General features: G+C 50.6%; 8 protein-coding genes across 8 annotated transcripts; 4 read left to right on the forward strand and 4 right to left on the reverse strand.

The window, feature by feature from the left end:
- Window positions 1–277: 277 nt before the first annotated feature.
- DSM5745_07293 (lipase/esterase family protein) lies at window positions 278–3,138 on the reverse strand (the record flags this gene model as incomplete). The annotated part of the gene is made up of 3 exons (XM_026749309.1): window positions 278–2,231; window positions 2,520–3,016; window positions 3,070–3,138. 3 exons carry the CDS (start codon window positions 3,136–3,138, stop codon window positions 278–280), a joined length of 2,520 nt encoding a protein of 839 aa, XP_026602399.1.
- Window positions 3,139–4,821: 1,683 nt separating this feature from the next.
- On the forward strand, window positions 4,822–6,523 carry DSM5745_07294 (ankyrin repeat domain-containing protein; the record flags this gene model as incomplete). Its single annotated transcript, XM_026749310.1, has 2 exons — window positions 4,822–4,951; window positions 5,025–6,523. 2 exons carry the CDS (start codon window positions 4,822–4,824, stop codon window positions 6,521–6,523), a joined length of 1,629 nt encoding a protein of 542 aa, XP_026602400.1.
- A 1,145-nt stretch (window positions 6,524–7,668) lies between these two features.
- Window positions 7,669–8,115, reverse strand: DSM5745_07295 (uncharacterized protein; the record flags this gene model as incomplete). The annotated part of the gene is made up of 1 exon (XM_026749311.1): window positions 7,669–8,115. One exon carries the CDS (start codon window positions 8,113–8,115, stop codon window positions 7,669–7,671), a length of 447 nt encoding a protein of 148 aa, XP_026602401.1.
- A 1,628-nt stretch (window positions 8,116–9,743) lies between these two features.
- DSM5745_07296 (alpha-L-rhamnosidase) lies at window positions 9,744–12,551 on the reverse strand (the record flags this gene model as incomplete). Its single annotated transcript, XM_026749312.1, has 2 exons — window positions 9,744–10,673; window positions 10,740–12,551. The coding sequence occupies 2 exons, from the start codon at window positions 12,549–12,551 to the stop codon at window positions 9,744–9,746; spliced, it is 2,742 nt and encodes a 913-aa protein (XP_026602402.1).
- A 213-nt stretch (window positions 12,552–12,764) lies between these two features.
- DSM5745_07297 (glycoside hydrolase family 1 protein) lies at window positions 12,765–14,318 on the forward strand (the record flags this gene model as incomplete). The annotated part of the gene is made up of 1 exon (XM_026749313.1): window positions 12,765–14,318. The coding sequence occupies one exon, from the start codon at window positions 12,765–12,767 to the stop codon at window positions 14,316–14,318; it is 1,554 nt and encodes a 517-aa protein (XP_026602403.1).
- A 606-nt stretch (window positions 14,319–14,924) lies between these two features.
- Window positions 14,925–16,698, forward strand: DSM5745_07298 (putative MFS alpha-glucoside transporter; the record flags this gene model as incomplete). Its single annotated transcript, XM_026749314.1, has 4 exons — window positions 14,925–15,160; window positions 15,209–16,239; window positions 16,290–16,542; window positions 16,590–16,698. 4 exons carry the CDS (start codon window positions 14,925–14,927, stop codon window positions 16,696–16,698), a joined length of 1,629 nt encoding a protein of 542 aa, XP_026602404.1.
- A 357-nt stretch (window positions 16,699–17,055) lies between these two features.
- DSM5745_07299 (Zn(II)2Cys6 transcription factor domain-containing protein) lies at window positions 17,056–18,132 on the reverse strand (the record flags this gene model as incomplete). The annotated part of the gene is made up of 1 exon (XM_026749315.1): window positions 17,056–18,132. One exon carries the CDS (start codon window positions 18,130–18,132, stop codon window positions 17,056–17,058), a length of 1,077 nt encoding a protein of 358 aa, XP_026602405.1.
- Window positions 18,133–18,567: 435 nt separating this feature from the next.
- Window positions 18,568–20,442, forward strand: DSM5745_07300 (uncharacterized protein; the record flags this gene model as incomplete). The annotated part of the gene is made up of 1 exon (XM_026749316.1): window positions 18,568–20,442. The coding sequence occupies one exon, from the start codon at window positions 18,568–18,570 to the stop codon at window positions 20,440–20,442; it is 1,875 nt and encodes a 624-aa protein (XP_026602406.1).
- Window positions 20,443–23,902: the final 3,460 nt, after the last annotated feature.

Consider the following 23,902-nt stretch of genomic DNA (forward strand, 5'->3'; position numbering starts at 1 on the left):
GATTTCTCTTGTCAGTGTACTATATTTCGTGGCATTGTATAGTAGGTGCATATACCCGGTCGAAAATCAAGTTGTTATATATAATGATATAGAAACAGTGGATGTCATCACATATAGATGTACATGAGTGACAAAATATATCGCATGGGTATATATAGTATAGACACAAAGCATAAATCTCGATAAATGTCAGCATCTGACAAAAATCCAAGAACGCGCAAAAACAAGATAGGTATCAATAATACAGACAAACCCCCACCAGCGGTCACTCATCGGTCTACTTCTCAGCATCAACGCCATTCGTCAACGGCAGACTATCCACCGAGACATAAACGGAGTTCCCATCCGTCGACGGCCGGGGCCTCAGCACACCATCAGCATTCAGCACAGCACGCGTACTCGCCGCATCAACACGCCCCGTGTTCGTCGTGACAGCAAGACTCCGCTCGTCGCCACCAACCGTGCTCGCCGTATCATCAGTCACCGGGTCAGGGTCAGACTGGACGGTGACGCCGCTGCGGATGGTCGCTGATCCGCCCTGTGATGAGGCGCGGTGGTGGAGATCCTGCGTCTTAGGCTCCCCGGCTAGGGGGGAGTTTGTTGCTGGGATGGTGGCCGGGACGTGGAAGAGAGCTCGTGTACTCGCGTTCTCGGACTTGTCGGGGCCGTCGTAGTTGGGTAGGACGATGAGCGGGGCGAATGGTTTGTCTTGTGGGATGGGGGCTAGTTCAGGGGCCGAGTTCGAGTCATTGTCGGCCCCGGAGGGTTTCTTGGTGCCGTCGGCGTTGGCTTCGGCGTTGGGAGTAACGGGTGCCCTGAGGGTAGGAACTGTTGCGTTTTTCTCTGCCTCCGCAGAGTCCACTGGGAACGATGTGACTTTGTCGTTGTCGTTCTCGATAGACGCGCCTGCTCGTCCGGCGTCGACGCTCGCCCGGTTCGACCGCTGAGACCGGCTATCCATGTCCTTCTCGCGCTTGATCGTGCGCTTATCATGCTTGGTCGCGAACCGAGCCCACATGGTCATAGGATATGATGTCCTCAGACCCTTTGGCGGGAGCGCACCAGGCGAGAAGCGTCTCGCGGCCAGCGCGCTAGGCGGCGGGGTGTCGCCGTCGAAGTCCTGGAATCCGGACGCCAGACCAGCGAGGCGTAGCTGGTGGATGTGAGCCTTCTCCTTTGCGAACCTGGTGTCCCATTCTTCCTTTACTAGCATCCATTTCATTAGGAGGCCTGGATTGATCGTGCCTACGGATGAAGGAGGCAGGTTTAAAACCGCACAGTCGCGTGGAGGGGGAAGGGGGTAGATGTGCCCTCGCTTGTTGACTCGCTGGCGGATCATGCGGTCTTTGAATGGCGGCAGCGGATCGCCGGCTTTTCCCACGGCGTCGCTTGGTCGGTCGCGCGGTGCCTTGTCCCGGCCCTCGTTGTCGGATGTTTCAGGGCTCTCGGACTCGCTCGAGGAAATGGGCGAGACTTGGTCGTCGTTGATAATTTCGACTGTTGTGTCTTGGGCGCGCGCTAATGCCCACGCTCCGAATTGGGCAATTGAGCGGAACATGTATTTTGCTGGACGGGTAAAGCTGAGAATCGGAGCTACGTGGCAGAGATCATCCCAGACCTGAAGCTGGACGTATGTTCCGGGGTACTTGTCCACTTTCTCGCGCTTCGGGTCGAGGTCGGCCATAAAGTCATCGTTTGGTGGGTATGCTGTAGGATTGGCGGCTTTGTGGGCGACGTAGAACTGCTCATCTCGTAGCATTTCACCGCCGCCACTGATAATTTGGAGAGGGGGCAGTCCTCCGAGAGAAGGCTGGAAGATGGGTGACACGAGGGGATGAAAGAGAAGCTCGTTGGTGGTGTACATGTGGATTTGGTCCTTGACCTCGATGGTCTTGCCGTTCATGACAAAAGACGGAGGCCGCCGACCATGGCCCATTGTCGGTTTGGACGAGTCGACATCGAATGTATTCTCTTCTCCCGTGGTGGGTTCATCCTTCTCGCCCGTTGCCGCTGGGTTCTGCTTGAGTGCCTCATGGATCTCTCGGATCTCGTCTTCATTTGGTGGAGGCCATGCTATGGATGGCTTGTGCAAGAAGCCGTGGCCAGGGATATAGTCACCGGGATTTTCGGTTACGATACTAGGGAACGAATGTGTGAGGTCGACCCAAGGGGAGATCAGGATTGCGCCGGCCGGCAATGGCAGCCCTTGATCGCGGCAGATGACGAGCATCCTGCCACATATCAGCTGAGTCTTTCTGTAGACGGTTTAATCCAACTCACGAGAGAATCATTCCTCCGCCAGCTGAGTCTCCCGCGAAGATAATATCCTCGGGAGCATGGTCTCGTAGAAGGTAAAGATAAGAGGCCAACGAGTCGTGCAGCGGACAGGGGAACGGAAATTGCGGCGACAAGCGATAGTCGGCTTCATTTTGTTAGCTGGGACTAGAGATCCAACTTTTATAGAATTACTCACTGCGCCTGTTAGTAAAGTTAATCTCCATCATGAGGAAAGTACATACCGTGCAAAAACCCTCCCCTTTAGCTTCCGCGCATGCCGCTGCAGCTGGTACCGATGCGTCTGCACGCTCCCAAAATAGTACGCGCCACCATGGATATACAGCATGATGCGTCTGTTGTTCGAATCCTTTTTCCCCGCGCGTTTGCGCTCATTGTAGTCACTGTGCATCTCGATCCATTCGCCTCTCAGCTCTCCATTATTCTTATCTCCCGACGGACCGCGCCACTGCCACCACTTCTCACCCCCAACCTGTGCGACGCCATCTGGACCGAGTTGCTTGATTAGCAATGCCGCCGATTCCGACAAGAATTCTTCCGCGACAGTCACCCGTTCGATCCTCACCCAGTGCGGCGCGGGAACCCGCTGGCCGGTAAACTCCTGGATATACTCAATCGGACGCTTGGAGCTGAAGTTTATGAACTCGCGAATAACCGAGATTCCTTCGTCATAGGAGAGGTGAACGTGCGGCTTGTTGTGTAGGGTTTTTCGGTTCACGTACTGCTTGGTCAGTACTCTGGGGAAAACCGGGGACGCGCGGAATAGCAACGTACGTGGGAAAAGAGGGTCGAAACCACCGTCGGAGTGAGGGCGACCCCGATTGAAAGACTGCTCAAGGCCATGATGCTTCAATCGTACTCATTGCTGGGCATGGGGTAGGACAAAGCAGGGAGGGTTGAAGCGTTGAAGCGGGAAGGTCGTCAGGGGAATGACACAGACGATCATGGGCGAAGGCTGGAACGGTGGGGATAGCCGGTAGCCAAGTCGTTCGTCATCGAAAGGAACGATCGATTAGCGACAACGACCTCGTCATTATTTTCTGAAGCTGCGAGAAAAGAAAAGCGATTGGGGATGAGCCAAAGGGGGGCAGCATGTGATGTCATTTGCTCAGCCCCTGGATCCACCATCCACAGCCGAGGATAGGCGATACGACTCATCATCGAGGATTTTCTGTTGACGACAGTGACAAAGTGTAGATATCGGTCTGCGGATATTAATTCAGCTGAGTGTCTTCGTGGTATTGGTGGCCGTCGTGAGGAAAGTGTAGAAAAGTGCTACCTCGTATCTTCGGAAGGCAATACGAGGCTTTCAAGACCCTGAATCGCCAAGCCCCACAGTCAAACAAGCACTGACTCTCCGTCCACTGTCATCAACTCATCATTTTATCCAGGAGCAACGGTTGACGGCCCGATGAACGGCTACACAACAGAGCCGAGGTCTCCGGTCATGCACTTTTGGCAGTTATGTCCGCTGCCATCGTGAGTGGTCCGGGGTGTGACGGAGCCTGCCTGTGGCCCTCGTTACTCAATTACCCAAGCCATCGTGCTTCATGTTTAGACTTACGGATATGAGACCATGCATTTACTACACCACTAACGAGCCGCGTCCTCTGTCCAGTAGCTCCCTGGGATTGATATATATGTCCCATTAGTCCGGTTCAAGGCAAACCAGCGAAGAGCCCTAGACACAAGCTGGAGGGTGCCACATCATCGTTCGGGAAAAGGATCTATGAGGATCAAGTTTTGCTTGATCAGTGCGGGCTCAGGCATACCTCGGTTCATCGACGCTCCGGACTACAATAGCCGGTGGTATCAAGTTCCTCTGTATCCGGATCCCAATGCCATTCGGGATTTCGTTGCTCTCGGCTCTCCGAATAGCATGAGCCCAGCTCTTCTCGATTCCACTTGTCTGATGTCTCTTGGCGATACGCTGCCTCATAATCTCAATGTCAACCCCCACAAACCAAGTATCATGCACAAAATTCACAATTTCAGACCATGAAGCAATATTATATGACAAGTAATTCCCCTTCAGAGTTACCGTGCTTTGTTGAATGGTGCTGGATAGCATATAGATGTAGGAGCAAGACCGGTAAAGATTACTGCTTATTCTCTACTCCGTACGCCCTCAAGTCTGGATGGGATCGTGGTGGTACTTGCCGTCCAGGGCACGGGTCCCGCGGCTGTGGTGGCTTCCGCGTCCAATCTAGGGATCTCCTCTCATGAGACTTACGGCTCACAGCCTTTAGCTTCTTGGACAATAAACCACGCTTCACCTTACCGAAACCCTCATGGCTCTTGATGGCTGCAGTTAGTAAGCAGCCTTTCTTGGCACCTTCATCTCCAACTTCACGCGCACAGGCCAAGTGGTTTTCCAACCTCGACCATGAATCCCCGGACACGTTTTCCGACCAGTTATTAGCAAAACAATCTATATAACGTACCTGACTCTATCTCTATCCAAGGACTAATCATTGAATTCATAACTCTGACGACTAAATCGAATCTTGCTCATCTCGTGGCAAGATGGGCCTCCCCACGCTACCTGCCGAGATCTTTGACGAAATCATCCATGTGATAGCCCACGATTGGGACCATGGCCCATTCGCGGTAGTTGAAGACCAGGAATATGGCTCTGACATGTCTTGGTTTCTGAGTCTCCGACTCGTTGATAGCACGTAGTTCTCTATCATCTCATTATTGGAGCCCTCATACTAACAACGATCTAGAACGCTTTGATTATGTTGTCATGGATCAGTTCCTTATGGCAGCCAAGGGCCTGAACTTGATACTCTATAAGGGCTTACTTAGCATGGAGCCAGTGGGGTCCGCGCTGGCGATGGTGGAACGATTACTCCGGCTGCTCGCAAACAGCTGCTTGCAGAATACGACGAGGCGGAATCGTCGCTACATCTCCGCCAACGCAATTGCCGTAGGCACAAAGGCGGCTGTGAATTCGCTTGCGCAACCGGGTAGTCAGGATGGAGAGGACCCCGACACAATACGACGGATGTATTTTGACGCGTTAGTCGCCATTAATATGGTCCACATGCGGTTGAGACTCAGGAACCTGCTACAGGAGGACTACAGTGAAGAGGGTGTCCTCGAAGAAAAGAAGCAAGAGTCATCGACTGTCCTGGCGCTGGCGGCGGCGGCATATTTGGGTCGCATTGACCACATGGAGCGACTGATCGCAATGGGTGCAGACATCCAGGGCAATCCCAGCAATGAGTGGACCTGCCCGCCAGTTATGGCTGCTGCCCTTGGCGGACAGGTGAAGACCCTGGAACATATTAGTCGGTGTCGTATTGATCTTGCCGGTCAGACAGACCCAAACGGAAACGGCGCGCTCCACTTTGCGGCCATGGGCGGCCATACAGAGACAGTGAAGTATCTGATCAAGGCTGGGGCAGAACCCGATTCTCAAAACAAAAGCTCAGAGCGACCGATCAACTGGGCGGTTGGGGCGGGCCAGCTGCATATTTTCCGACAGCTACTAACAAGACAAGGGGCGCGTAAAATCGGAGAATGGAGCCCTGAACTTCTCTTCATTCGCGCTGCGAAAGGAGGTCATGGGCATATAGTTGCTGAACTATCGAAACGTTTAAGCAAGACGGTGCTGGAATGCATTCTCGTTGACGCTATGGAAAATGGAAGCACCCAAGTTCTACGGACATTAGTCGAAAGCATGTCCGACACCCGTCCAAAGATCAACATTAACTACCAAGGCAGTTTCGGACGTACACCTCTTACCTTCGCGGCTTTCTTCGGAGACATCAGACTAGTCGCGCTCCTACTTGCGCGCCGTGATGTCAAAAAAGCGCACATCGACGAAGAAGGCCATACCCCGCTAATAGTCGCAGCGCGCAACGACAACCTAGGGGCACTGTGTCTCCTGTTGGCGGACCCAGAGGCAACCGCTGATATGTGGCGCCAGAATATTTTTGGCCAAACAATGCTTTCTTTCGCTGCAAGATGGGGTCATCTGAATATAGTGGAGAGATTGCTGGACCCCGCGCTGGGCGTGCCAAAGGAGGTCGTCGGGCGGGCTATCCAGTTGGCCGTGCGAGAACTACCAGGACCGGAAGGCGTGCATACTTTAAACACGGACCGGATCCGCGATGGTGTGATGCTGATGAAGGACTATGCTGCTAAGAGGGGGTGGCTGCTAGAATCTTCATCTTTTTCATCTGAACGAGAGGAAGACGACAATGATGATCCATCCTAACACCTCAGGAGCTACGGCGCGGCATCCCACTATCCCTAGACCTTCCTATGAGTACGGAGGCGTGTTAGCACTAAGTTAGATATACGACTAAGGTATTCATTGCCCAGGTACCAAGCCGCGGTCCGCAACTCATAGAGTCGCATTAGAACATCTCCCGTGTACCAGCAAGGCGTGATATCGGATGTTTATGTAGGATAGTAGTGGTGGGAGTAGGATTCAAATCGACGACCAGTTTCGTACTGGCTCCACCTCAGCGGCCTGAAGAATGAAGAATACGGCGCGGCGGGGACTTGGATCGCATTGCATCTAGTTTCGACTCTGTATAGAGACGGTAGATGCAGAGTTCAGCCGCTGTATCCTAGATACTTACATACATCCGCTGTTGCCAGCGGACTCGGGCTTGATCCTGCAGTACTCCGTAGATGCACAGGTGAGCGGATCCAATTATCGGGCGCCGCGGGAACTTCTTGGCTTGGCGTTGGCGGAGCGGGAATCTCCAAGCCAAGCTTCGTCGCCATTTCTTCCGTGGCTGGATTTAGCTTAGCGCTAGTGATCACTGACCATCCAACTCCAACTCGCATCGCCAGAGCTCTGTTCTGAATGGGATAGTTTGGGGTACAGCGACGCTTGCACACGGCTTAATTGTTGTCTCACTATTGCTAAGTTTAACCCCTTCCAATTGTTCACAAACCTATTGTGTTGCTAACCCGAATCCACGCGCCAGAACCACAGTCCCCTTCCATGTCGTCGGTTATCCGGCTTCTCCCCTTCTCCCAAGGCAAATATACCCCCAAAATGGTTCGGAATGTCTCCCTGACTTCGATATTTGTGCGCAGGTCTCTATTGCTCGAGGTCTCCGCCTCCGCCTTCACCGCACTCCGCAGGAACGAGTTCAAGGCCATAACGGTCCCATTTAGACAATGAATCCCAGGGCCGCTGACGCTTTGACTTGATGACCAAGAAATCATTCGCAGCTATCTAAGTTTCAATTGTTGGGAATTACTACACTAGGTTCAAAGAGCGAGTTTCTCGAGAAGGTACGCAACTGTCCTGTCGCGGGCTCAATCGGCACGCCACGACCTCTACAACTCGCGCCATTCAACCTCAACAGACCCGCAACATGAACTATGCTTGCACGATCCACCTCAAGAATACGTGATAACAACCGGCGGCCTCCCACACGGTAACCGCTGCAGCCGCACCTCAACCGCCCTCCCACCCCTTGCTTCCCTCTTCACCCCCTTCTCCCCGCTCGCACTGCCCGCCAACCGTCCGCTGCCATAATACTCCGGATGCACCTTCATCGCCGTATCGCCATCCTCAAGGTCAACCTGGGCGTCGCACCAGAACTCATAGTTGTGGTACCCGACGACAACCGTGAAGAATTCGCCTGAGGAGGATCGAACCCGGAGCATGCCGGACGTGCCGCTGCCGTTCATGGTGAGGAAGAGACCCTGGTGCGGGTTTAGGGTGAGGTCTGGATCGTGCTCTGTCCATATTCCGCCGTTGGCGTAGTGCCAGATGGTTTTTTCGACGATTGTTAGGGTTTCGGGCGTGTTGTTTATTAGGGTGATTGGGTGGGTGTATGGCATTTTGCTAGGTTGCAGTGCTAAAGATAAGCTGGTTGCGTTGTAGAGCGTGGGGTTGCTGGTTGGGCGGTTTGTATATGCCTTTGAGGTGGGGGATCGCTTCTCTTAAAACCGTTGGATTGGATGATGGTAGTGGGGAGGAAGAGGGCATGCTCCGAGGTTTGGACTGAGGGCTGATGGAGACGTTATATACCTGCTCGAGCTGGAGAGCCTGTTTCAGTCTGCCACTGCACCTAGGTGCTGGGCATACATGCAGACGCACCGAACAGCAGCTGCCAAGGCGAGCAAAAACAACCAAGAGATGGGCTGGCTGAGCTTCATCGGAAACCCCGATCGTTCCGCGGAGATGCCACTGTGTTCCCGTTCATATGCACCAAGGCTCAGCTGATTGCGATTTGGCGCCTGGCCACTGGCCGCCATGGCCGCCTATCCCTGTGTGCATCTGCATCTGCGCAGTGGCTGGCTGAACCAGACCGGGACCTCAAAACCACATAACCTCTCGTGATCCTTACCCTCATGTCCACAACCGTGCTTGCAGCGACTCTCAGGGCAAATGCAAAGCAGCACAGCGCTTGGTTCCATACTCTATGCAGCCGAGTGCAGACGCCGGAAACTAGGTACTGTAGAGGGCCGAGCCCTTTGCATCCCCACGACGCAACGCACTCAAGAATCCAATCAAGTCTTAGAACACATCGTCCACTGCATCCCTACAGACCTCGGCCCCAGGTCGGAAGCTGTGGTATGCGGGGTACACCCAGCGCACTCTGCGCTTATGCAGTGGCTGGCTGGCTGGCCGTCCGTGTCAGCCAGGTCAGATCTGGGCCCTGGCTCAGCCAGGCACCACTCAATCAGTCTGTCTTCGTCGGGACATGAAAATAAGCCCCGGCCTGCGATATAAACACCACCCGACCACAATCCTTGGGAACCAAATCCAGGTACCATACATTGCGCCGCAAGGTACTCGACCTGGCTTTTTACTCGCCTGGTTGACCGCGTAGCATGGTGTATTTAGACGCCTTCTCACGCTCAGAAATGCCTCAAGATTCCAAATGCACTAGCAGGACAGTGTTAGCAATTTAGCAATACATTATAGCAAGCGATGAACTATGAGCAAATAACATACAAATTTGCGGACAGCAGCATAGGCAGTCAAGACGACCAGCATTCAGACATGGAAGCTTCGCAACGACCTCGACCTCGACCTCGACCTCGTAGCCGCCATCCACGGAAGGAGTAAAGACTTATTGAACTTTCGGTTCCCCTCTAATTTCACAACGGGTACACAGTTTTCTGCTGCTCCAGGGGAGAGGCTAACGTGCAGTCTGGGAATGTTTATAGGCGTGATCTCTACTTTCGTAGTATCGGTATAATTTCTCCTGTGCTATTGATGCCCGTTGCTGGGGATAAGAGGGTTAACGTTCTGCAAACCCCAGGGGTTGGAAAAAAAATTGATGTGCAGTGAGAGAGGGATCAGAGCCTATGAAAGCGCGATTATGGATAAAGACTACACTAAGGTGACAGTCTATAATGGCTCTCACAGTCTTGCCCATGCTCTTGGGCTTAGGCTAAGGCTTGGGTTTCGATGCAGGTGTCGCGTATTGGTATCCGGGGCCTAGACAGGCCTCGCAGGGTTATGACTTCGGCGGCAAGGCCTCAACAGGCCATGAACCATCATCAACAAACAATGACTCAAAGCTCCGCTCGCCAGGTCCAACAAGCTCTTTCCTTACCCCACCGCCGTCAGGGATAAAAACCTCGCAAGTCGTGCCATAGGGTACGGAAACCTGCAACTTGATCCTATACTTATCCTCTCCATCCGTGTCTTCAACCTCAACTTCCTCAGCAACCCACCTACACCTCACAGTTCCAAACGGACACACATGCTCAGCCGTCGCCTCGGAAAACGGCAAACCCCCAATAACCCCCGGCGAAACGCCGAATCGTTTCCAACCCGCCTCAACCCTCCTCAACCCCGCAACCCGCTCATACAGGAAACGCGCTATGGCCCCAAAAGCATAGTGGTTGAAGCTCGTCATCTCACCTTCATTAATACTTCCATCGGGGAGCATGCTATCCCAGCGCTCCCAGACCGTTGTCGCGCCCATGGTGACCGGGTACAGCCATGACGGACACTTTTCATTTAGGAGCATGCCGTATGCGACGTTCAGATGTCCGGTCTGCGCCAGTGCTTCGCAGATATATGGTGTCCCTGCGAAGCCCGTGCCGATACAGAACGAGTTCTTGCGGACGAGGTAGACGAGTCGATCTGCGGCGTGCGGGATTTGGGAGAGTTTGAGAAGGTTGAAGACGATTGCTAGAGCGTACGCTGTTTGGGAGTCGCTCACTAGCCGGCCGGTGGGTGTAATGTATTCGTTGCGGAACTCAGAGATGGCGGAGGCGTGCCAGGTGCTGAAGTGCGTGGTATCGGTTGGTTGGTCCAGGATATGGCTGATTTTAATCATGAGAGAGAGGCTGTGGATGAGGAAGGCGTTGGCGACGAGGCGGGCATCTGTGGAGCCTTTCCAGGGTGCTGAGGGGGGTGCAGAGGGGTCGAGCCAGTCCTGTACACCGCTTAAATTAGCATCCTACAACGACCAAGGGTAAGAAGGTAGATGGACGGAACATACACCGAGATTGAACACGCTGGTTTCCCACAGACTCGTCGCCCCGCTGCTATTCCTTGGGACCTTGCTCATCCACGTCACCATGCTATGATACTGCTGGGCAAGGATACTCTCGTCCCCTGTCTCCTCGTACAAAGCCCACGGCGCGAGAATCGTAACATCATGCCAGATTGCGCACGGAACGCGTCGGCACCATACAGGGTCAGGAAGCGTGGCATTGGGCGTGACCATAGCGGGCACGCCGCCGAGCACGATCTGGTCATGCTCAAGGTCGATGAGCCAGTTCTTGAGGAAGTTGAAGCAGTCATACAACAACACCGCCGTCGGCGCAAAGAGGGCTAGATCGCCGGACCAACCTAGTCGCTCGTCGCGCTGCGGACAGTCGGTGGGTACGGAGAGGAAGTTCCCGCGCATACTCCAAACGATATTTGAATATAGCTTGTTGACCAAGGGATGCGAGCAGCTGAATTCACCAGCGGGCCTCATGTCGCTGTGGCAGACGATTGCTCTTGTAGAATTGAATAGGCTGTCGCTGTCACCGGTCCAGCCGTCTACTTGAGCGTAGCGAAACCCGTGGAAGGTAAACCGAGGTGCATATTCCTCATCCAACGTGCCTCTGAGGATGTACTTGTCAATTGCTTTACAGATCCGAAGTGGCCTTGTACAGAGCTCGCCGTGTTCCAGCACTTCTGCGTGCGAAAGAGTAATTTTGTCACCGGGCATCCCATTGATGTTGCTCAAGTGCACATGCCCGACTAGGTTTTGCCCAAAGTCCAGAACGACTTTGCCAGACGGCGTAATAATCTTGGAAACTGGCTTGATCGCTTCAATGTGGCGGACTGGCTCTCCAAAGCCCGCGGTCAGTGTCACCGAGTCGGAAAGATCCAGGATCTCAAGCACTGGCTCCCACAGAGCATCATCGTTGTCTATTTCCGCAGAAGACGACCAGCCCGGGATTTCTTTCCGCGCATCATACTTCTCCCCATCATAGATCTCAGCTAGCCGAATTGGCCCCTTCGCAACCTTCCACGACCCATCCGAGAGCACCATCAGCACCTCCCCAGAATCAAGCGTGATCTCCATCTGCACCAGCAATGCCGTGTGCTCACCCCAGATATTGCGATGGCCGCCCTCGAATCCAATCCGTCCGCAGAACCAGCCTTCCGCAACACGTACACCGATACAGTTCGCGCCGGGCACGAGCATGCCTCCGACATTGTATGTTTGGTACTGCAGTCGTCCGTCGTATGCCGTCCATCCGGGCGCCATGAAGTGGTCACCGACTCGCTTTCCATTGATCTCGGCTTCGTAGACTCCCTGCGCGGTGATGTATAGCCGGGCTTTTATGATGGAACTCAAGGTGGAGATATCGAGATGGAACTCCTTGCGGTAGAGCTCCTCGGTATCAGGCCCGGGAGATGCATGTGGACCCCAGGGCGCCGCGATACGCTTGCAGTGCCAGTCGTTGCGACTCAGCAGTCCGACTTCTAGGTAAGTGTGGCAACTCCAGGCGGTGGCATTCTCAGCTTGATCCCATGCTCTTACGCGGACTGCGGCCCTTTGGCGCGATACAAGAGCCGGACTTGAATGTGGCCAGGGAACGAGGTACGACGCGGAAGAGGATAGCTTCGTGGTGGAGATGACAGTCAGCTTGGACGGCTCAGATACTTCGGATACTTCGAGTTCGTATGCGATTTGTTCGAAATCAGTCAGAATATCCTCATAGTTCCAGGAAATCCTTGGACAGATTTCCTCGACCCCGAGGGTGTTTGGGGCGTGGTAATGCTCGAAGCGGACGTTCGTGATTCGCGCCATTGCAAGATGTTGCAGGAAGTGGAAAAGAAGGTGAACTGATCTGACAGAAGATTATATTGCCTGGATCATGTCCTCGGGGTAGGTAACAGCGAGGTTGATGCATGCTAGTCCCCTCGGCCGAGCTTTAACCCAGGCAGGCACAATGTATTTATGCCACGACATCACTCAGTAAAAACAACCAGACGGACAATCCAGTTTCTCACAAACGGAACAATGGAGAACAGTAACGTCAACGTCAACGTCAACATGTTCGAGGCGCTCAAAGGCAACTCCCTTGGTTCGCCAGAGGAACCCCCCTACGACCCTCTCCCACCCATCGAAGACCTACCCCTCCCGTCAACCTTTCGCTGGGGCACTGCAACAGCAGCCTACCAGATTGAGGGTTCCCCAACTGCAGACGGCAAAGGGCCCTCGATCTGGGATACTTTCAGTCACCTCTCGCCGTCTCGAACGAACAACGAAAACGGGGATATCGCCTGCGACCACTATAACCGCGTTGAAGAGGATCTAGATCTCATGGCATCATACGGTATGGATGTTTACCGCTTCAGCATTGCCTGGACGAGAATAATACCGCTGGGTGGACGGAATGATCCCGTCAATGCACAGGGGATAGCATTCTACAACAAACTGATTGACGGTCTTCTTGCGCGGCGTATCGAGCCCATTGTCACGCTATACCACTGGGATGTCCCCGCTGCGCTGTACGAACGGTACGGTGCATTTCTGGACACAGCGGAGTTCGTGGCGGACTTCGAGACCTATGCACGAGTGTGCTTCGAGGCGTTTGGAGACCGGGTCCGAAAGTGGGTTACCTTCAACGAGCCGTATATTATTGCTATATTCGGACACCATTCGGGTGTTCTTGCCCCGGGACGCAGTACGGAGACGGGCGGTGATTCGTCAACGGAACCTTGGGTGGTTGGACATACCCTTATACTGTCTCATGCGGCAGTGGTGGGGTTGTATATCCGGGACTATGCGGGGGCCCAGAAGGGCGAGATCTCCATCGTGCTCAACGGGCACTGGTATGAGCCGTGGGATGCGTCGGATCCTGCTGACCGCGAGGCAGCGCAGCGACGACTCGAGTTCTACATTGCATGGTTTGGAGACCCTATCTTCCTGGGAAAAGATTACCCGTCAGCAATGAGGGCGCAGCTAGGCGACCGACTACCGCAGTTCACGGAGGAGGAACTAGCTCGGTTACGCCAGCTGGCATCGCGCCATACATTTTATGGGATGAACCATTACTCGACAAAATTCGCAAAGGCGCTACATGAACCTCCACCTTTGGATGACTGCACCGGCAATGTGGAGGAGCTGTCGACCAACAAAACAGGAAGGGCGGTTGGACCTGTTTCAGGAATGCCCTGGCTTCGCGTTGCTCCGCACGGATTCCGCAAATTGCTGGGTTGGATCTGGGCTCGCTATAAGCTGCCCATTATAGTTACCGAGAATGGATGTCCGGATCCAGGCGAGAGCCAAACGCCGGTGGAGCAGGCAATTGAAGACAAGTTCCGCATGACCTATCTAGGGCTTTACCTAGATACGATCTCACGGGCGATAACCGAAGACGGGGTCCAGGTTGAGGGGTACTATGTGTGGAGCTTGATGGATAACTTTGAGTGGTCTGCAGGGTACGGTCCTCGGTATGGAATCACCCACGTAGATTTCCAGACGTTGGTGCGAACACCGAAGCGCTCGGTTTGGTATCTCAAGCACACCTTTGAGGAGCGCAGGCGTGGGAGTCTGACGCGGAGCCATTGAAGCATCTCGTGCTTTTGGATTTAGGCAGATTGTTAGCAAATCATATGACTGGGGTTAATTCAATTTTCCGTATCGATATCATTCCACAGCCTGTACACTGGTAATAAAGCGAGGATCCAGATCGCAGGCGACGGTTCGACTGCAGCTACTGTAGGGCTGGGCTTCGCGTTTCTTCCCCGATTGGGTATAGTTTTCGATAGCCCCACGGCCAAGGCCTTTGCAAGTCTTGATTCTAGCTGTCAGCAGAGGGGAAGCATATGATAACAAAGGAAAGAGAGCAACCGATGTAGCCGTCGGCCTTTGACTCGGCTCTTGCTAGACCGAGGACCTTCCCCAGGTGAGTTCCCCAGATACCCACCCCCGCATTATCAGTCGAAGGGATGGACAGCTCTGGCCTCCTGTATCACCAAGGAGCACGCTAGTGTCAAACAGGTATGAATCACGAATTGAACTTTGTCGGCGATATCTACGATCTGTCACAAGATCAAGCAACCTCGGGGGTGTTTATGCCAGCGTGGCCGAGACTCGACTATAAGGATGCACAAGCAGGTCTTGCTCGCCATGTGCTGCGCTAACCACGCAACCTGACCTGCATTACCGCTCAAGATGGCAATCACGACGACCGGAGAGAAACCCCAACCTCGCCCAGTTGAGCTTGAGCATGTCGACACGCGGACTGCGCCTGGAAAGAGTGAGGCCGCTATCGAGGCAGCAAATAGAGGACAGCTTGTGACAGGCTATGAGCACCTCACCGTCTTCGAGACCATCAAAACATTCAAGCTTGCCACTCTGGTGTGCTTCGCAATGGCCTTTAGCGCTGCCACTGATGGGTATCAGATTGGGTAAGTTTGTAGCGCTTCTTTTTGGTCGAACTGTACTAACAGACACAGGATCAACGCGAGTATCATTGCCAACAAGGGATTTGTGGCTCAATTTGCAACGCAGACATCCGCGGATGGGTCTCCCGCTCTTGCTTCCCCGATCCTCAGCGGTTGGAGTTCCATCATGTCCTGCGGCCAAATTATTGGTATGACGAGCTTGCCCTTCTTGTCGAGCCGATATGGTCGTAAAGTCGGCATGTACTCGTACTGGCTTGTGCTGGTTGGCAGTGTAATTGCCGAGTCAGTAACCACGGTCTGGCAGGGCTGGCTAGTCGGCAAACTCCTTGCAGGAATTGGAGTCGGCTGCGTCCAGTCGAACGTTCCCACGTATATCTCCGAGGTGGCACCGGTTCGGATTCGCGGTACTTTGTTGATGGCTTACAGTTTGTGGTGGACGCTGGGTTCGTTCTTCGCCCAGGTCGCTCTGCAGCATCTCTCGCGCAGTGACCCCACGGATTTCCGAACCCCCATTTACACGCAATGGGCCCAACTCGGACTGATGTTGCTAATATATCTTGTGGTACCGGAGACCCCGGCATGGTGTGTAAACGCCGGAAAGCTGGATCGAGCCAAGAAAGAGCTCCTGAAGCTACATCGAGGAGTGGAAAACTATGATGTGGACCATCAGTTGCAGGTTTTGGTGATGTCCGCAGAACACGAACGCGCCTTGGCAGTCGAACAGCGCCGGGAACATTGGTATGAAATATTCCGCGGAACTAACGGACTGCGGACGGTCATCTCGTTGTGGACGAACATGTCGCAGCAATTCATTGGATTGACTCTGTTCGGAACGTTTGGGACGTACTTTTTCCAGCAAGCCGGTATCGACGATCCCTTCCGAGTCAAAGTCATTACCTCCTCAATCCAAATTGGCACAGTCCTTGTGCTAGTCACGGTTGTCGACTTCACGGGGCGTCGGCTGCTCGCTTGTAGCGGGACCACCCTGTCATGGCTGTCGTGCATTGCTATTGGGATCATCGGAGTGGCGCCGGAGGTAAAGGCGTCCACGTATATCTTCGTCATGTTTGCCTGTTTCTGGAGTGCGTCTTCCTTGTCTTGGTTTATGTTCCCCCCCGACTAACTACATTAGATGTCGGACTCGCCGCAAATGGCGCCACTGGCTGGGGCTACATCGGCGAAATCTCCTCCCAACGCCTGCGACCGTATACCGCCGGCTTCGGCGCTGCATCAACCTGCGTGATCGGAGTGATTATGAACGTTCTGGTGCCGTACATGACCAACGCGAATGAGTGGAACTGGGAGCTGAAGACGGGATGGTTCTATGCGGGGGTTGGTGCCCCTTTCGCACTTGGAATGTGGTTTCTGATCCCGGAGACTACCGGGTATGTCGGCCAGAATCGCAGCCAGAATATCGCTAATGCAATCTCAGACGATCCGCGGCGGAATTGGATGAGTTGTTTGAACGCAGGATCAAGCCGTGGAGGTTCCACAAAACGAGAACGGCAACACAACGCTTGGTTCAAGAGGAGGCCCACTAGGATAGCCATTGAGTGACAAAGAAAATGCTGCTAATATAATTGACTCTCAAAGAATGGGATTCAATTCTCATCTTGGAGAACGGAGACGAGAGTGGTCAAGAAGAAACCATGAGGGCCAGGGAGGATGGCGGATGGAGATTGGAGAGACATGAGATTGGTGGACAGTCGGAGTCCCGGAAACTGGGCTGACTAAGCGGGAACAGAAGCACGTGGTCGCCTCCCACTGGGTTGTCCGTTCCTTTTTCTCTCTCCCTTCTTGCCATCATCAGCTTAATGAATACAATTGCTACTATTTCAATTGTTCTTTGGCGTAGCTCGTGAGTGACTGAGCACTGCAGGTTTTTGATCCACATTTTCTCATACTACGTCCACCGCAAGCATCGCTCGATCAGTCGGTGATAGACAGTCTCCACAGAGCTCTACCAAATACATAGCCCATCCTTCAAACCACCAATACCTTGGAATAATACTCAAAACATGACCAAACAGTCCCAAGACAATTACAGCAGCCCGGTCTTGCTGGAGCAGCAAGTCGAAGTACAATGAATCCGTCTGAACTGGCCAGGCCATAACCGCACGCTCGTCGCCAGTCTCCAGCCAGATCTGCAGCATATGTAGGAGGCTACCGAGAGAGGTGCGAACGCATGATTCCAACAGGATCTCTGGCATGGTTCCCATGATCGACTGGATTCTGAAGGCCAATGCCGCCGCTTGCTGCTTTGCGGCCCCCGTCAGTTCCTGGTGATAACGACCTACGCGGAGTAGAGGGTGCAATGGGCCTTCTTCAATCCAAGGTCGGGCGCGGTCCACGACAGACGCCGACCCTCGGATGAGTTTGAATGATTCAACCACGTCAGTGATATCCTGGACTGGGGTTGGGCTCCGGGTCTTTCTGTGAGCTCCGACCACAAACACAGGCACCAGACAAGAGAAGCCGAAGAGAGCATGGCAATTGGCACGTGTGATGTTATCGAGAACTTGACCACACATTACCAAGGAGCTTCGATGGTGCGCCATGGCGGTATCGATGTATTTCTGTCGCCTGTCGTCGGATGCTGGTACGGCCTGCGCTCGGTGCAGTGCAGAAATAGCCAGGATACCGTGAAGGAGAAACGGATGTGACAGTCCCTCTTGGGGTATGACAGTGCGCAAAATCCCTTGCAGCGGCTCCGCACTCGCTAAAGATGCAGCGGTTGTCGTATGCCAACCATGTAACAGCTCCAACTCTTGGAGAGGGAGGGTATATGCGCATCGCTCCGTCGGAGGAGCTTCGGCAACCAGAGAGGGCGGGGGAGGAAGACTCTCATAGGCACATGGCAATTGCTTCCTATGACAAGAACTGCACACTGGACGTGCCTCGTCGCATTTGATCCGGCGCAGCTTGCATTGGGCACAACCATGATGTGATTTCGAGTGGGACCGGCGCAGTGGCATGATTTGGTAGGGCTGGTACTATCTCGAATCTATAATCTCCGGGGGATCTGCAGATTAAATCTCCCTAATGCGGGCTCGTATTCGTTCCTTGATGGGGGATGGTTTACGATGTGCTTTGGCCACTAGTCTGGCCACAGCCACGCTTGAAAAGCAGGACAGATCCTTCGAATGCTCTCTGAATTACTTTGCTGCTGAACTCGTGACAGATCTCGGGCAAGCAAACAGCGACCTGCATTCTTCAACGCGCTGGTTAGGCAGCCACCGCTCACAATGGCATGGTTTACGAAGGCTGAGATGCACAGGCAAACTGTGCCCCTGCGCAAGTCTTGGCACAATAACCACCAAGATGGCAGTAACTACACATATACAGCCCTTCTACCACGGTTATCGTCGAGTCCTTCTCAGTATACCACGCCGCTACACCGCTTGCTCAACATGGCAATTCTTTCTTTGGTTCTGACAGCCATCTTCTGGTTTTCCATCGCCTCCGGGAAGTCCACGCCCGAACCACCCGGCCCAGAACGCATTGAGATCATCGAACTTCCTCTGCCCCCAGTGGTTGGAAGTAATGCGACTGGTGCTTGCACGGTGGAAGTGAACCCGCACAAGACGGGCTGTATCGGGAGAGAATTTATTGACTTCCAATCAGGAGACTTTACTCCGGACGGGGACCATGTCGTGGTGAATCTCGAGTTTATTGGCGCCCCTGCTTCCCCGGATCCCGCCAACATCTACACCGGGGAGCAGTTGATTCTCGTCAAGACCGACGGCACTTTGTTCGCTAATGGCGACCCTTGGAAGTGCCTTACGTGCGGTGTTCCAGAAAGCAATGCCCAGTCTCTCGATCCTCAGAAAGACTATCCGCATGTTGCTCGAAGTGGAAAGAAAGCCCTATGGGGCCACAATATTATTGACTGCGGTGATTTCCTACTCGCCAGTGATGACTGCACTCCGGCCAACACTTTCATCTATCCCATCTTCTGGCCGAGCACGTTAGACGGCTCGGGCCCTGGAGGGGTGCCTCGTGAAATGCGATTACATCCTGACGATGTGCACATGGGATGGAGCTCATTCACTCCAGATGGCGGCCAAAATACATTTTTTGGGCGACTGGAATTCAACCCGAACCCTTTGACGGGCGCTCCGCTTGCCCCACGATATGACCTAGTCGACGTCAACTTGCTTGAAAATCCCTTTGGACCGTCGATCCTAGACCTGAATGAAAAAGGCGAGCTGGAGTTGCACTACGACGCCATCGGTGTTGGCGAGTTGCGAGGATTCAGCGGTTCTGGCGACGAGATTCTCTATATTGGTCCTACCCACGAAGCGAACAACCACGACATCTTTGCAGTGCATGTCACTACCGGCAAAGTCCGACGTTTGACGAGCCATCCGGAATACGCCGACCCTGTGTCCTTTTCGCACGACAACAAATGGTTCGTGGTGATGGACACCAGAGGCTCAAACCGCCAGATGTGGATGTCCGGAATGCGCGGCATCCCCCCATTGATCGATATCGTGACAGTGGCCGCCGCAGCATCCACGCGGAACAACCATCATCGACGCTTCTTTCAGCCTATCCTTATAGATAGCGAAGGGGACCGCGGCAGCTACTTCGGTCAACAAGTCAATGCGCACGGTGACGGGTCAGATGGAAGCCCCAACGACCCCAACTGGAACGGCCGCGCAGACCCTGCATTCTCTTATGACGGCACGCAAATTGTCTACTGGCAAGCTCTTGTGACAGCGCCAGCATGCGGCGGTGTCAACCCTCTTCCATGTCCCGAGTCCACAGCCCAGGGCGGCCGTACGTACCGCGTCATGCTCGCGCGGCTCAAAGACCGCGAACCCACAGTCCCGGAAACGATCTTCGACATCCCAGACTTCCTTCCATGGGCAACCCCATTTCCTCCCGGCTCGGAATTCCCAGTGCAATCGGGATTACCACAGGGTACATACACCCTCCGCGGCAAAGTCAGCGGCACAGCCAATGCAACTTTGATAGCAGACTCCACCTCCGTGATCCGGACGGTCTCAGTAGAGTACGACGATTACTCTGATGACGGCGAGCACATTATCAACGGCTTCGAGTCTGTCACTGGGACTCCAGACCCCACGAATCCATGGCTCAGCAATTTGAATTGGACCTCGGATCTCAAAGGCACTGGGGCTGTTACTGCGACTAAGAAGACAGGTCCAGACGGGTTTCAACTTTCTATCGATGTGATGCTCAATATCTTCAATGCGAATGGGACGCTGACGACGACGATTGATGGGGCTGTGTATGAGCAGCCTGCTAATGGGACATAGCGTCGCCCAATGAAAGCGACAGAATGAGAAGGACTTATGGGATAGATGGGAGAAGGTGATCTGCCCGAATTCTACTTATCTGGTCGCCGCATGGTCGAAATGTATCTTGTTGACTGATAATAAGAAGTGCATACATTTACGGGGTGTCCTGGCATCAGCAGTCTTCAATGCAAGCCGTTGTAGCCACTAACAAATGCACATCAAAGCATTCAGCGCCTTCACTCCCTAATCGCACTTTCTTGTCTGAAGCTTCCTCCTCGCTGCTCCTATTTTCGCCCCCGGGTAAACCCATCATTGCCGATATCCGTGCGGCACTGCAAGGCAATCCCGCCTGCTAGTCAGATTATGTTTGGCTTCTTACCAGCATTTGCCTCTGCCTAGGAAGCCCCAGCAAGCACAAACTCTTTTTAATCTCCTTTTCCGCCAATGCGTCTCGAGTGTATTCCCATTCCCTCGTTTCGAGGTCATATCCGCGCAGAACCCAAACGCGATCCTCATCCCCAGTGGCCCGCTTTTGCTTTTTCCGCGGCGGCATCTCGAGTCAGTCTTTTTCGACAGGGTAATTCGACTGTTCAACAGGGTTTTATGAAGCGGAACCCCGATTGGGAGCGGGTGCTAACATAATCAACCCGTCGCCGCTTCCTAATTAGGCTTAGCTTAGCGGCAGAATACTCCGCGCGGGCGCGCAGCGCTTTAAATTCTAACTTCTTGATGACATAGAGAGCGTTGTAGGTGAAGCCTGAGTCTCCTATTGGGTGGCTACCGGAGGCGCTATATATAAGGTCTGCAAGTCACGTGCAGCTAGTCCTAAATAAGTAAGCGTGAATACCTAAGGCACCAAGGCAGGAAGCGTCCAATATATCCCTTAACTAGTAAATATAATAAACTACTAATATATATAAAAAATTAAACCTGGTGGTTTTTCCTAATTAAAAAACGCATAAAGCTTATAGGTAAAGAAAAAAAAAACTATTTATTAACCTTTTATTAATTATTTTAATAAACTATACCCTAGTATATTTCTTGTGGCATGTTAGCCTAGTAACACGGGAAAAAAAAAGTATAAAAATATTTAAGGCCTATTATTAGCTAGTTTTATAAGGTATATACCTTTTAAAAAATTATTATTAGCTTACTAAATAAGCTATACACCTTTTATAAAAGTTATAGCGCGGGAAACAGCTTAGCACGGGGAATAAAAGTATAAAAATATTAAAAAGCTTATTATTAGCTAGTTATAAAATTATACACCCCTTATTATTTTAGTATCCTAGTAGGTTAAATTTAATATAAAAAATAGCTTAGCGCAGGAAATAGCTTAGCGCGGGGAATAAAAGTATAAAGATGTTAAAGGCTTGTTATTAGCTAATTATATAAGATATATACCCCTTATAAAGTTATTATTAGCTAGCTAATAAACTATACACCCCTTGTTATTTTAGTATTTTAGTAATTTGGATTTAGTATAAAAGGCGGTTTAATAAGTAAAAAAAAAATATAAAATTTAAATTTAGCGTGAGAAGCAGCCCGGTAACTAATAAAAAAATAATATTATTAAAATTTAGCTAATTAAGGCTAGAAAAGTTAAAACAAAGTATAAAAAAAAAGTATAAAATAAGGCTATAATAATATACCCCGCGTGAAGTAACCTTAAAAATATATAGTTATATATAACACCCTAGCTAGCCTATATTAAAATAAACTACCCCTGGGTTTATTTAAATGCCCTTAAATTACCCTTTGCCCGGGCCTATAAAAAAATTTAATTAGCTTATAAATAAAGCCCCTAGTTTACACCTAATAATAGCTAGCTTATAATAAGTATTAAAATAATAACATGCGGGGGGAATTACTACCTAGCTAGTTTATATTAAAACTACCCCCTGGATTTACCCTTTATCCAGGGTCTACACCTTAACATAGCTAAAAGTATTAAAGTAATAGCATGTAAGCAAGGTATAAATATAAATTATAAAGGGTGTGATTAGCTAGCTACAGGTAGCTAAATTATTAATATTAAATAATTAGTACTATAAAAAAATAATAAAAAAAAATAATTGGCTGTAGGCCAGGGGTATTAAAAAAGGCTTAAAAAAATTTTATATATTAAAAACCCGGGGTATTTTAGTGCTTTAAAAAGTTTTTGCTCTAGCTAATAAAAAAAAAAAAATATATAATTACTAAAGCGCTGGGACAAAGTAATAGCTTATAACCTAATAATATAAAGAGTGTTGTAGGTAAAGCCTAAGTCTCTTATTAGGTGGCTACTAAAGGCGCTATATATAAGGTCTGCGAGTCATGTGCAGCTAGTCCCAAACGGGTAAGCGTGGATGCCTGAGGCACCAAGGCAGGGAGCGTCCAACACTTCTTATATAAAATTTAGTGTTTAAACTACAGGCCAAACATGTATAAGTTTTAACTATTAAACTAGCACTTATACTAACTAATAAAAGGCCTAAAATTTAATTACACCTAGTATTAACTTTAAAACTCCCTTTAAAATAATACCTTCCCCGCGGCCCTGGCCCTGGCCACGGCTATTATTTTAACCTTTATAAATTTTTTTTTACTTTGCTTATACTAGCTCTAGTAGCTTTAGTTTTTTATTTTTATTATTATTATTAATAATAATAACTTTTTAATTAGGCGCTAGGGTAAGATTATTTATAATAACCTATTATATAACTTTTTAGCGCGCTACTTACCTTGCTAGCCTTTATTTTTATTACTTTGCCTAATTTTATTTTTAAATATTAGCCTTAATTTTTTTATAAAAAAATAAATATTTTTTATAACTATAGCTATAGCCTTTGCCTTACTAGCCTTACTAGCCTTAAGTTTAAATAATTAAATTTTATAATATAATTAATATATTAATTTTAGTATTAAGATCTAGCCTTAGCCATTACTATTAATAAAAGTAAATAACCTAAAGGCTAGTTTTAAAAAAGGCTTAAATAATATAAATATAAGGTAACCCCTTTACCCGTAAAGCTATTTTTATATACTTTTAAATTAATTTTTTATTAAGGCCCTTTAGTAAGTATTTATTATAGTGTTTAAGGACTCTTTATAAAGTAAATAAAAAAATTTTATTATTAATAGCTTAAAATAGTGGCTTATTATAAATTTAATACTTATAATATTTTTTTTTATAAATTCCTTATTAATAAGCTAATAACAAGTTATAATAACCTTTTTAATATTTTATATAAAAATAAGAATATTACTAAGCAAAGAATTTTAAGCTTTTAAAAAAATATAAGCGCTTTTATTTTATAAAGTTATTATTATACCTAAATACTTATAATTATTAGTATAATACTTAAAAAAGTGCTTAAAGTAAATACTGTTAAGCTATTTTTTTTTATATAGGTTAAAAAGTATTAGTATACCTTTTACTTTTTTTAAAGCTATTTTATTTAGTTTTTACCTTTTTAATAATAAGCTTATATATAAT

This window comes from Aspergillus mulundensis, assembly GCF_003369625.1.
Source record: "Aspergillus mulundensis strain DSM 5745 chromosome Unknown scaffold_7, whole genome shotgun sequence".
NCBI lineage: Eukaryota > Fungi > Ascomycota > Eurotiomycetes > Eurotiales > Aspergillaceae > Aspergillus > Aspergillus mulundensis.